Raw genomic sequence first — 13,655 nt, 5'->3', positions numbered from 1 at the left:
TAGCTTTTTGTGTTTCCTAGGACACAAACAAACTCGGAAAGAGCGTTACCGCCCGCAACGCAGTGGGGTTCTTGGTGGGGCGTACAACAGCTGGGACACCATGGGTCTCCTTCCCGAAGGAGAAGGGAACCCGACCGAGCTTCGAAACTCATTAAGGATAAAGGGTGTTTATATCCGCCACCGATAACAGCCCTGGTTTCACTCAGGGGGTGGTTTTACGAGGGTGACGCTTGGGGCGGTGCCCTGGATATCATCCTGGCCTGCTGGATATTCAGGACAGGCGAGATCCCACGCCAGAGCCGCCCTCGGCGCTGCCTCAAACTCATCCCAGGGACGAGGAGGGGCACAGAGACCCACTACGGCGCCCCGAAGCCGCGCAGGCAGAGCCAAAGGCAGGCTGGTTCCCCCACATCTGGGCTACAAGGAAGCTCTCCCCAAAGGATAAAGTCCATCAAGTAATTATTTGGTGTGTTTGCTCTTCCACCTGCAGGTAGAGGTGTTGTATTCAAGCCGTACCACCACCTCAGGCGTCGCCCGATGATCCCATTTGTTTCCTTCAGATTATTACGCAAAGGGGAAACTCGCAGCCGAATTCCCGAGAGGAAGGAGCTCGGCTAGTCTGAAAACTGAGGTTATCCAAGGACTGATCTTTCCAGCCGCGAAGACCTGGCTTCCCTTCCTGCAGCCGCCTGGGGAAGGCAAGAGGAGGGGAAAAAAACCCACCCACCCACCGGTGATCCTGCCCGGGGGGGGCTGTTTGGTGAAGGGAAGGGGGGTGCTGCCCCCTCCTACCTTTCCCGAATTCTCCGGGCCGATGGCCATGCCGAACTCGGTGCGGATGAAGGTGTTGTTGATGAGAGCGGTGATGTCCTTGAAGGTTTTGCCGTAGTCCTCACTGGGAGGGGGGAACCGGTACGGCGATCAGCCGCCACGGAGGGGACACACACACACACACACACACACACACACACTGCTCCTGGGGTGTCCCCGGGGTGTCACCCGCGGGGTCCCGAGGGGACGAGAAGAGGGGGTGGGAATCACCTGCGGTAGAGTTTGGACTGCCCAAAGCTCATGATCACCAGCGGTACCTGCGCCCCGAAGCCGCGCAGGCAGAGCCAAAGGCAGGCTGGTTCCCCCACATCTGGGCTACAAGGAAGCTCTCCCCAAAGGATAAAGTCCATCAAGTAATTATTTGGTGTGTTTGCTCTTCCACCTGCAGGTAGAGGTGTTGTATTCAAGCCGTACCACGACCTCAGGCGGCGCCCGATGATCCCATTTGTTTCCTTCAGATTATTACGCAAAGGGGAAACTCGCAGCCGAATTCCCGAGAGGAAGGAGCTCGGCTAGTCTGAAAACTGAGGTTATCCAAGGACTGATCTTTCCAGCCGCGAAGACCTGGCTTCCCTTCCTGCAGCCGCCTGGCGACGGCAAGAGAGGGGGAAAAAAAAATAAATAAAAAAAATTAATAGGATTGGCATTTTCCCACCCGCGAAAGGTGGAGGTTGGCAGGTGTGAGCTCAGCCGCAGTTTGCTGCCACCGTTTGGCTTCGCCGAGCGACGAAAGGCTTTGCCAAGCGCCGAAACTGCCGCTGGAGACCGGCGGAGGATCCCCAACGCTGAACCCAGGGGAAAGTTACTCATTTCAGTCGCGCGGAACGCTGGCGACGTCCCCGCTTACCCGGCGATCCCCCTCCCGGCAGCGGCACAGGCCACGGCCCTCTCTTCCCCCGGCAAAACAACGTCAGTTTTGTTCAGGGTGAAATTGTAATTTCTCAAAATAGGAGAGAGCGGAGCCGCCCTCCGCCGCGGCTGACAGGGCGGCACAGAGCGAGCCACGAGCAACCGGGGCCGAGCCGGGTTCCCCCGCAGCTCCGCTGACCGGGCAGGCGTTGATTTTGTAGGAAAATACTTCGTTAATCTCAGCTTATTCCCTTATCGGACAGATCTTCTATTCTCAGATGCTATTTTGAGGCCAGGGATGAGAGACGTCTGCTGCAGAATCAGAAACAAAAGCAAAAACCAAACCAAACCCCGTGAAGCGGATGAGCAGATTTGCTGGTCGAAATGAGACTGCTGTCAAAAATCAAGCGGTACCCGCACAATTTAACAGGGAAGGGGCTGTCCCATGAGCCCCAGGCCTGTTCCCCCACTATCCCGGGGATTTCCAAGCCCCACTAGATGTAAAAGCAAACGCCATGCCTGGTTATGGATGTCTCCCCCGGGAAGGAGTCAGTTAAGCCATTAAGGACAAAAACCGCTGGAGGAGGACAGAGAGAATGCACCAAAGGGGGACGAAGCAGATCTAAAAAAACCTCATGTTTTTCAAAGCTGGTGGGAAACTACACATAGATCTCGCGGTGCGATATCGCCACGCTCTCCACGAGAGGGAGACTCGCCACCGCCACAGTCAGCAAACACCGCAGCGCCGCAAAGCGCCGCACCGCCCCGCGCCGATTTCAGTGGATGTTGCCCTCATCTGCCCCCGATTTTAGCTGGAAATGGTCCCCCCGCCTCAGATCTCCGCGATGAGCAACCCGGGATAGAGTAACAAAATGATTTATTCTCATTTTCCTCTTATTGTAGAGATCAGTTATGTACAGAAACTGTAAAAAAACCTCAAGAGCCTTCTAAGAAGAGCAATTACAGATGCTGCTGGAAAATAAAATCACAGGTACTGGGAGGAACCGAGAGTCAGTTCGCTTCGATCGGGGCAGGAATGAGCCTTTGAGGGAGCCTCTCTCCTTTTCAAATATCCTTGATGACCTCTTCAAGCTCCTCTTTCGTGTACATGTGGAACTTCATCCCGGGCTCCACCGTGGCAAGCTGAAAGAGAAGGAGCAAGGGGTTAAGCGTGCCTGCGTATGCGACGGGACAGGGAACAGAGAGCGGCCGCAGCAGCCGCAGCAGCTGTTCCTTCTCGCCTGCCTGATCTGCCAGCCCAGCAAGATCATTCCACCCCGTAACACGCTCTTTGATTCCCTAAAATAGCTGCCTGCCGCAGAAATAGCTTTTAATTGACTCAGTCTCCTCATAGTAGCAGCAGCAGGGAACGTCTGTCGGGAACAGGCGGGCTCCGCTTCTGCCTGCTGGGGGGAAAAGACCCCGTTAATACGAGTCCGTCATCAAACGCTCCTCGGAGAGGGGCAGTTCTCGCTGTAGTTCAGCGTGGCCCTCAGCAGAAGTGCCTCTTCTCCTCCAGTCATCACCCAAGGGTACAAATCCTGGCCCGTTCTGTGCTTTAAGAGAACCAAGATAGCGAAAGGCTCCGAAAGGGGACCGAGGGTCAGGTCCGAGAAACCGAGGCAGAGGCAAACCTGCCTTTCGGGGGCCCAAACACCGACAATAAGCATGCCCCAGCGCGGCCTGCAGCTGCCTGGTGCCCTGTACCAGCAGCCCAAAGACATCTCTTCCAAGGCAAAACCCAAGGGACAAAGCTGGGGGATGACATACTCCGCTCTGCCCCTCTGCCAGCAGCGGAGGGAGGCAGCGTCCCGGGGCAGACAGCTGAGACATTTCACGGGGCGAACACCAGAACAAGAGATACTCCAAGAACGTCAAGACTGGAAGAGGAATGTAAGCGGGACTTTGGTTCGCACCTAGCTCTCGGCACGAGAACTCAAGATAAAGACAGCTGCCGCGGGCGGGCAAGCCGGAAAGATGGCAGGAGTTAGTCGGGATGCTCCGGACCTCGCTGGTGGGCGCATCCCGGCACCGGGCACGTAGCTTTACTCTTAAGGGATCAAAGCATTTGGTGGTAATACACTGAAGGAAAGCTGCAAGAGGGTCCTGGCAAATCTCAGAGCTCTTCCCAGGCTTCTCTGCTTGCGAGGTCACCCATAAAGCAGCACGGGACGGTGGGACGCGGGTTTGGGGCAGAGGGCGGGTAGCCACAAGGCTTTTTTTTTTTTTTTTTCCCAGGGAGAAACACCCCAAACGCTCAGCCTGAGCGTGCCGGTTTTATCTGGCACTCTCAAACGTGTCAGAGGCACTCGCAGACGTCACTTTAGGCCCCTCAAATCACCTGTATGTGCGCTGGCCTGACGCGAGACCCAAATGGACTTGAAAACACGCGTCTATTCACCCTGAAACCCACGCCAAGTACTCGGAGACACCAACTACTCTGCTTCAACCTGTGCCTCACCTCCTCCCTACAAACAAAAGCTTTACTCACCTATTCCCTTACAGGCTTCCCAGGGGAGTAATTAATTTAAAAGCATTTAAAACATTGTTTAAGGCTCCTGACCTTTGCCGCCAACGGATTGAACTCTTCCAGGACGACGCTTCGCCCTTTCTCTTTGCTGCTAGATGGCAAATCCCATACAAGAGGGGGAAGCAGCCGGAGTTAAATAAACCCGAGCACCACATACTTCTCAAAGGCTAGAAAGCAAAGCAGCTACTTCAGGTAGAAGATTTTCAGCCAGAAGGGTGACTTGAGTCAATAGAGACCTTTTAATCCTCAGCACATTCTTCTCATACTTAACCCTGATACGATTCCTCAACACGTCCAGAGCTTTGCCAAGCACAGTTAAGCCCTGTTAAACGGGGACATGACATAAGGATACTGTACCCGCTCCTCCGCCTCAATTTCTTCGCACTGTACTGCGGATCTTCCACAAGAGACCCGAAGCCGTTCAAGAGAGAACTGATGGGTGTGGGTTGGGATTTCAGGCGGCCGGCATCATTTCGGGACAGAGCACCTAAGTTTTCGGTGTGCTGTTGGCCCTTTCCCCCCAAAGGAAGTCGGTTAATCATGTCAGGAAGGGTCCCCAACAGCAGTATTTAATTAAAAAAAAAATAAAATAAAATGGGGTGCACATTTTTAGGCTGTTTGGGAAAGGGGTTCCCATCGGTCGGAGGTGAGGAATGGGGGAACGGCGGGAGGGGAGTAGCTCAGGAGTCGGAATGACATGATTTCAAAAGGTCTAGTGTCTCATAACCCGCCAGAAATAGAAGCAAACTCTATATGCCAGCCTTGCTCATCATCTATCCGTTATCACTAACAAACTGGAAGGGTTTTTTTACCTTTGCTACCTAAAAAGGAGCATTACAAGTCGAAGGAGTGGGACAGGTCCCACTATGTTTGTGGGTATCTCCCGGAGCGCTGCCCGCTCGGGTGAAGCCGAGCTCTGCCAGCCTGGCCGCTCACGGGCAAAAGCCGGAGGTTAGAGGAGCACATTCGTTCCTGGAGGCTTCACCTCTTCGATCCTCCCGTCCAAGAGATTTTTGGCACCGACCCAAGACTGAATATAGCAAGCCCAGAAGCTGTATAATTTTCATTCCTTCTAATATTACAAGTACCAGGGAAAAAAAGAATGGTTAAACCCAGGGGAAGAAAAAGCGATCCGGCCGGCACGACGGGTTCCCGCTGGCTGACTCGGCCTGTGTAAGGTCAGCAGGAGCTCCAGCCCACGTCCAGGGACGCCCACGAGAAATCGCTTCTGCCAGGCTCATGGATTAGCCGGGGCAAACGGGCCAGGCTGCACACCTCTAGAAGTCAAAAGAAAGCCTTAACCTTTCCAACACGCCCCACGCGACGTGCTACAACGGGCAGCTCGAAAGCCCAAGAACATCCGCAGCCAGCCAGCCCTCGGCTTGGGGAAGTCCCGAACCGCTCCACCAACTCACCCCTTGCTCCAGCAGCACGGGCAACCCTTCTCGCCGGAAAGCAAGCGGGCGGCTTTCTCACCCGGACGTTTAAAAGGCAAGACACCACCGAGGCACTCGCTGCGCAGCCAGCAGGATCGGCGCCGAGGAAGCAAACACTACAAGCAGCGCAAGACCTCCGCTCCGCGCCGAGCACCTCAAGCCGCAATCACGCGCCGCTAACGGCAGCGCGCTTACCTCAATGTTGGTTGCGTTCAGTTTCTCCTCCATAACTTGTTTCAGGATGACGAGGGAAGATTTGATTGCTTCTTTCAGCGTCATTGACTGTAAAACAAATCACTCGCTCGTTGCATTGTTCATGCTCAAGCAAGTACTTGTGCGTCACCCCTTTGACTGCAAAAGCGTGCTGCTCCCTGCTCTTCCCAAATCCTTTCTGCTGTCACTGGCAGCAAACTTAAAAGCTTATCAAGTTATCTACAGTATCAACAAGAGATCAAAGCACACTGCTCAGGCAGGACAGCGGCAATTGCAAAGATGACGACTTTCTGTTTCTGTATAACTTTTTACAAAGCTTAAGAACTGTTAATCTGGGCGCATAAACCTCTCTGCCAGGACCGGGACACGAGGGTCCGTTTTTCTTCACCAGTCACCATCCATTAAGCACTTTCCCCCCAAGAAGCTCCAGCGGGAGCTCCGAAACGCCGGACTCCCCCTTGGCAGAAGCCTTCATGCTTTAATCATGTAAACTTCTGTGTGAGGGCGAACTAGAGCCAGAGGGCTGCGCAACATCCCAAGAGTGACGATAGCTGCGTTTGCAGTAACTTCGCAGTCAGAAGGTGGTTAACGAGCCACGACGCCCAGAACTTGGACCGTTCTGCTAACGAACAAATTAGGTTATTGAGTTTTAGGTTGGAAGCTTTCACGGCAATCGACACCATAAATCATGCTTTTCATTACTGTGTTTGGTTTCTTACCACACAAAACGGGCAGCTCCCTCCTCGTGGAGGGAAGAAAGTTTCTATTTAATATCAAATCAGACCAGCGCTTGCAGCGCAAAAGCCATTAACTTCACTGGCTTAACGGATCTGGTAAAACGAAGCCGCTTGCTTTAGCCCCATCCATACCGAGCCCTGATACCGACCGGCGGCGTTCGTATAACAGTTCTTTTATTTATAGAGTACTTCCTGACATGGTCTTAATTATCACCCCGCTAGAGGCAGAGAGCGGCATCTCGGACACCAGTCTCGTGTTCCAGCTGCAGGCAGGGGGGAAGCTGCTGGTAGTAGCACTCCTCGTCGTAGAGATCCTCATCCAGCAGCTCGGCACTGACATCTAATCACGCCATCAACTGCCAAGGACCGAGCCTCCCCCTGACAGGCTCACGCACCTCCTCCGCGGCGCAAGGAGAGCCTTACGAATCGCTCGTCGGGAAGGAAACTAGTGGATCCTTGTGGGACGGGAGATAACTCTGTAATTTGTGAGATGTCAACCCCAATCCAGCCTTTTACCTTATGGTAAACCTCTTGCAGAGAGCTCTGTGCGCCTTCCGAGGCGGAGCCGATTGCTCTGGCATCGCACTGAACAAACGTCCCCGACGGGTCCATGTGAAACCTGCGGGAACACGGGTGAGACACTGAAAGGCTGCTGACCCCCATCCCACGTCGCCGCACCCCAAGGGCTTTCCCACCAGACCCAGAGCGCTCCCCAGTGCTCCCCGCAGGGCTCAGAGCTGGGGAAGAACAAGGGGCTCCTCAGGAGGGACAGCTTGTCTGCCGAGGCAGGGCAGAGCTCGCAGCAGCCGCTTGCTGTGCCCAGCCTCCTCCCTTACGCCCAGCGGCCTCGGGGGACTGCTGCAATTAGGGCAGCAGCAGGTCTCTCCTGGCACGAAGAGGAAACAACTGAGGTTTGAGGAGTGCCAGGGAGTCACCTGCAGACCCACGCTGGGCTGGTAAGCTCGAAGGAGAGCTAAACACTCCTGGCACTGCCTGCCGTACTCAGCAGAATCACTTTCCTTTTTATTTCGCTCCCCCCCCGCCCCTTTTTTTTTTAAATAAAACCAGGAAGTTTTCACTACTGCTCCTGGGAGGCAGATGGTGGGGAGACCTTATTGGGCTGGCTCTGCTGAGCCGTTCCCACCTCCAGCGGAGGCTGAGCGTTTGAAGCACACCAGTTCAGGTTACAAGCACTCCACCGCCTCCCCAAGGAATGTTACAGCAGGCTCCACATATTATGTTACGGGTGGCTCTGCTAGTCCTTTAGGGAAAGGTAAGAATAAACTCAGGACAAGGAGAGCTTTAACGCTTCCCTCCTGCCCAGGAACCCACATTTAGAAAGTAAAGATTCAGTGAAGACACGGCGTTCTCTTCAACCCCGAACAAGCGGCCGGCGCTCACGCCGCTGCAACGCGTGCGTTGGAAGGAAGGGTTTAAAAGCATTAACAAACACATCAGGTACATAATGGGATAAACCCCAAGTGTTTGGCTGAAAGTAAAATCCCAGAATCAAGTCATTAAAACGCCCTGGGAAGTTTCAGTAGAGGTTTTGTCTATTCCCAGAGCTGGACTGGATTAAGAGAGATGAACTTACAGCTGAGGTCCCTTCTCATCAACTCCTCCAAAAAGCAGCGCGACACCAAACGGACGAGACTGCAACAGAAAGGAGCCGAGAGGTTAGGCAAGGCTGAGGGCAAAGTCAGAGGGGAGCCAACAGCCCCTCCCCAGAGCCCCCCCAGCTCCGCACCATCGCCCCTGGGTCTGCGTCCTCCTCCCCAAACTGCAGCGCCAGGTTGGAGACGGCCTGCGTCACGCTCTCCACTGTCATGGTTTCGTTGTAGGTAAACCAGTGATTCTGCAAGAAAAAAAAAAAAAAAAAAAAACACCAAAGATTTAAATTATCACCTTGTTTTGTTGGCAAAATATGACAATCCTGGATTGTTCCCATGGCGGGTGGGAGCGATACCCCTCCGGTGCTGCCGGCACCCGGGGCACAGCCTGTTCACTGGTAAAATTGAAGCAGCGGGAAGAGAGCGGAAAGCGCAGAATAAACTGGGAAGTTTGTGCAGGGATCCCCCAGAAACCTCGGCATACCTAGGCCTTGGGACGGCAAGAGGGAAAACACAAGGCCAGAGCACTTTTTCCCAGTATGGCTTTCTGAAGTAATGGGGTTATCTGGTTCTCCAGAGGCAGGAGAAGTGCTGGAATGCAGGAAAACTCCACAGAAAGGAGTCTTTACTACAGCAGAGAGATTTGTGCCTGGGACCTCTGAGCACCTGAGGCACCAAGTGAATTTAAGGGGTCAGAAATATAACTAATATAGCTTTTGTCAAAATAAAGTTCAACACACGGCCCCACACATTCACTGGAGCACATCTGCCGGTGCCAAGAGACCACTGGAGAACCTGCTATAAGATTCCCACCAAGTGTTCGGTATCAAAGAGGAAAAATACACGAGACTCCAACTGTTTGTTCAGCAAAAGCCCCGTGAGGGAAGCTATGCTCCCCACAAGCCTCCCACTCCACACTGGCTCCTTCGCTGTAACGATCTTCCTGTGCCAGAGACTTCCGAGAGCCCCCCAAGACATGTCAAGTCTTACCAGAGTAAGAAATATCAAGTCTTACCTGAGTCTCCACTCTTGCTTTATCAATTAAAGTCTTTGCATCGGCTATTAAGCCACTCATGGCACACCCTGGAATAAGAGAGGTGAAAACAGGAGTCATTTCACCGATGATTTGCCACGCACTCTTCCCCCCAGACTTCCCAAAGCCCACGCTGAAATACAAAAGGCTGCAGGGCGGAGCGGGTCCGCGCATGGGAGCACACGGCAGTGCCGCACCACAGCTTGCTGGAAAGGAAGGAAGATGGGACCGAAACAGATTTGCTCAAGAGCAAGGATGGATCTGTCGTTCGTTTTAGCCGCCCGGCACAGCCCAATCCACGATAACACCCGGCTGAAGGGCAGGTACATAACCCAGGTCTCCCAGTCTCACACCTCCCACCCATCCCAAATCTGAACTGGTCAAAGGAGTCACATTTGAGGCCTTCCAAGAGAAGCTAACCGACAGACACACAACCTGCGTGGAAAGGGAACTCATTCATCCACCTCGCCGCGGGGAACGCCGGCTAACCCATAGCTGGGGGGAGGGGGGGGATGCAACAGGCGCCCCCAACACAAATGCTGCTGCAGGAAGAGAGGAGCTGTATGGCAAGCACACGGGAGGAGGAAATTAAGACTCTTTGAGAGCTCCTTCCACGACCCATGTCATCAGTAACATGGGTATTTTGGAGGTCTCCCATTTTTCAAGGCGACATATTTGGTAATGAGCCCGTCGCGGGCCCCCTGACAGAGCGGGAGGCCGCTGCGAGCAGGGCTACGGGCTAACATTAGTGCTCCCAGAGAAACTGGCCCCCAGTCAAACCTTTTGCAGCAATTCCCTGCCCTCCCAGATCTAAATTTGGGATGAGCTTTCATGAGGGAGGTCATTGAAGCAAGGGGGGGGGCGAGTGTGTGTGCTTCAGCTGCCTCTTCCTGCTCCTGTAACTATGTCCTGCTGGCCTGGAGCCTGGAAAACCAGTGACCAGGACCTGGTGTTCACTGGGAGGGATAAACGTTCCTGCTCGGCTCAGCGGAGCTGCCTGCAGGGAAGGTTAGCCCTGAAACGCCGCTTCCAACACTCCCAGGGGACAGTCTTATTATATATATCTGCCAAAACTTGAGGGATGCTCCCGGGGCTGTACGAGAGGGGCACCCAAAGTTCACTTCTTTCTCCTTACCTATGTGGGAATCGATTTCTACAATCTTCTCGATGCTGCTGGGTTCCATGAGCGGGGAGGTGATCCTCTTCTCCACGGCCAGGCAGACACCCTCCGAGGTCTGGATCCCGATGGCCGTGGAACCAAGCTGAAAACCACCGTACAGTTACCACGACCACATCCGACACGGGGTCTAGCCGCGACAGCTCGCACAAATATAAACGATGCAACGCTAATTTTGACTTGTATTATTTGTAGGAGTTTTGTTTCGGAGACGATCGCATCACCGATGCAAAAACCCCACTGCGTGCAAAACTCTGGGGCTTTGCACACCAAATTTTAAATGTTACGACTTGAACTAGGAAACTGGAAAGGTTAAACCCACGCTACTTCCCAGCTGATTAGTTCATCGGAACCCAGCAGGGCTGCGGCAAATCATTAATCTCTTCCCCAAGCAACATCAATTTTTACAGCTTAAAGCCTTATGAATTTAAAAGGCCTTGCGAATCTTCCTTTGCAAGACAGAAATTAAATTTTAAAGCGGCAGAGGAGGATTACCCGTAATGGCCTGAATTCTGACAGCATCTGTACTTCTGGCTTGAGCACTTTTCTTTCCATTAGCTCCTTTTCTCCCAAGTGTCCTCATAGCCACAAAATTTACCACGGGAATGAGAGCATTTTGTGCACGTACTGTTTTCCAGGCAGCAGCTGATCACCCACAGCAAGTTCTACCCCAGTCTTGCAGGACACCACTGCCGAGAGCACAGCCGAAGTGGGGGGGGACTCAGAGATCTCAAAGATCTCCTCCTACCTTGCTCCCAGCACTCGCAGCCTTTCCACACTGGAGAATTTACCAAAATAACTGTACCAGCGGCGGTGTGGAGATGCTGACTCTGAACACCCCAAGCAGGCTACACGGTATAATTTTAGCGACGAGCTTCCCCAGGTAGTTACACCTCTAACCACAGGCCTGGCAGAGGGGAATCTCCCCGTCACAGACACTCATGGTTTTAGACGTTGCTCAACGCTCCCGTCCTTTAAGCACGCAGTGCGCCACAGCTGCGCACAAACCCCAAGGGAAGAAGGGACACCCGATGCCATTTCAGATGTATTTTTGTTAATGAAGCTACGGCACATGAATAAAAACCTCCTCCTACACCTCAACGCACGGGCACCGCGCATAATGTGTCGCAAGAGCCACTGAGCTGCAGCGATTTCGTCGGTGAGCTTATGGGCTGATCTGGAAAAAAAAGGGAGGAACCAGGCGGCTTCCGTATGATTTCTTCTCTAGTGGATGTATTTGTAATTACAAAGTCAGGATGGTGACTGACATCCTTCCAAGAGGCTTTACTTCCCAATGCCTTAATAAAATTATTACCTTTTGCCTCCTCGTTTAAGCAGCCCTTCAAATGAGCTCAAGTGGCACAGGAAAGATAAAGCCAGCACCCCCCTTCCCCAGTCCAAACACCGGCCTGCTGAGGGCTTCTTCACCTGACCCGGGTTTAAACTTATTCCCAATCAATGCCCACATTCTCAGAAATAAGAACATTAATTGATAACAATTAAGAACACTTAACACCCCAGGAAAACCATTCAGCTCTGCAGAGGTGGGTTAGTTTGCTTGTAACAACCTTTACCTTCAGGTTTTAAAATTCACCTGAGCGAACGGTGACCGAGGCCAAGCTGCAACCGCAGCGAGCTAAAAGGAAAGTTGACCTAGCAAGAGAAAAGTTGCCACTTTGGGTTTGGTTTTTCTTTTTAAAAGGACTCCATCTTTATAAAGCTCACGGACCAGAAGGGAACACTGCATTAGGTCAGGCAAAGAGAAAGCAGAGTGCTCCACCGCTCTTAGACAAGTGTTTGCGGACATTAAGGGCACAATGCGCCGACAGTGTGAACTTCTGCAGGCAGCGTCACAGCGTACGGGCAGTCAGGAGCTCTCATTTCAACATCAGCTTTGAGCAGTTCTGATTTAGGGATTAGCATCTTCAGATTGTGTTTGGCATGGGGGTAACTTGGTTGGGTAGGAGACAGGGAGGGGAACATTCCCTCGGCATCTAGGGGAAACGGATGGCTTTTGATTCTTCATGACCCACAAAAAGAGCAGAGCTGCCAGCGGTTTGGCTAGATGGAAAGAATCGAACACCGGCACACAGGTCTTCTGCTACAAACCGTAGGTGAAAGGCTGGCAAAGAGCTGCCAGCGCAGTTGCAGGCCGGAGCAGTGGCTACGGGGAAAGGCAGCAGCTCCCGCTCAGCGTTACGTACTGCCCTGGGAGCCGGCCAAACCCTGCCTCGATGCAGAGCAAGACCAGAGCCCGAACCAACACAACCTGCCTGTTTTATTGCTGACCGAACTCAGGCTTTGGGTTTGAAAGAGCATTTAACGTCACAGTTTGGCAACCAGACGGAGCTGACGATACCTTTATGGCCTCAATGGCATACTCCACTTGGAACAGCCTTCCCTCGGGAGAAAAAGTGTTCACACCCCTGTAAGAACAACATCAGATACTGTGTAAAGGGCAGGAAACTGAAGGCTGACAAGAAGTGCAGTTCCTTGTTCAAGAGTGATGGCGGGAAGGATGATGCCAGCTGGGGACAGGTAACACAGGAGGGGCAGCTTGGGCTTCGCTGGAGCCTGTCACCCTCACTGCAGGCACTCGCAGGGTCTGGATTCAGGATGCTTACAGAGAAAGAGAACAAAAGGAACACCAGCAGGTCTAGTTATAGGTTAGGAAAAGGTTTGTTTTCACAGCACACTTCACATCATGGGTGCTGGAAGCACATTGCCTCAGGACTCCAAACATTCTGCCTTCTCTCAGCACCAGGACACAGAATGGTTTTGTTTTGCCAGTGCAGACCTGTTCCTGTCCCTAGATAACCCATCCCTGTCCCTAGATAACCCATCCCCATGCATCCCCCCAGTCTGACTTCCACCGCTCCTCCCATCCCTCTGCAAAAAGCAGGAGGTGACCCTGCCCTTCCCACCAGACCCATTGGGCTGCTGGCCACGAGAAGCGCTATGCCCGAGGGACTCCATCCACGCGCAAAAGCCCACCAAGAGATTTCTGAAAAGCCACCTGATTTCGGGAGACATTTAGCAAGATAAACCACAGCTTAATGAGACCCCCGCATGCAGCCTCCCCCCCGCATCGGGGACCTTTCAGCACCGGGACAAGCCCTTCCTTCCCCCACATTTAAGAAAATTAGGCTCTCCAAAACCTAAAGAAAATTAAAAAAGTGGGAAAAGGGAGGGGTAGTAGGGTATCAGCGCCCGGCGAGGCGGGGACCCCCACGGGCCCG

General features: G+C 53.2%; 1 protein-coding gene across 1 annotated transcript; it reads right to left on the bottom strand.

The window, feature by feature from the left end:
• Positions 1-2,540: 2,540 nt before the first annotated feature.
• On the bottom strand, positions 2,541-12,840 carry PSMA5 (proteasome (prosome, macropain) subunit, alpha type, 5). Its single transcript, XM_009890531.1, has 8 exons — positions 12,776-12,840; positions 10,375-10,501; positions 9,222-9,289; positions 8,344-8,451; positions 8,191-8,249; positions 7,113-7,215; positions 5,842-5,928; positions 2,541-2,823 (listed from the first exon to the last, which is right to left on the bottom strand). Exons 2-8 carry the CDS (start codon positions 10,421-10,423, stop codon positions 2,746-2,748), a joined length of 552 nt encoding a protein of 183 aa, XP_009888833.1. The 5' UTR covers positions 10,424-10,501; positions 12,776-12,840; the 3' UTR covers positions 2,541-2,745.
• Positions 12,841-13,655: the final 815 nt, after the last annotated feature.

This window comes from Charadrius vociferus, unplaced genomic scaffold (assembly GCF_000708025.1).
Source record: "Charadrius vociferus isolate BGI_N301 unplaced genomic scaffold, ASM70802v2 scaffold721, whole genome shotgun sequence".
Classification (NCBI taxonomy): Eukaryota; Metazoa; Chordata; class Aves; order Charadriiformes; family Charadriidae; genus Charadrius; species Charadrius vociferus.
Note: the sequence above shows the minus strand (reverse complement) of the source record. Positions and strands in the feature narration are given on the sequence as shown.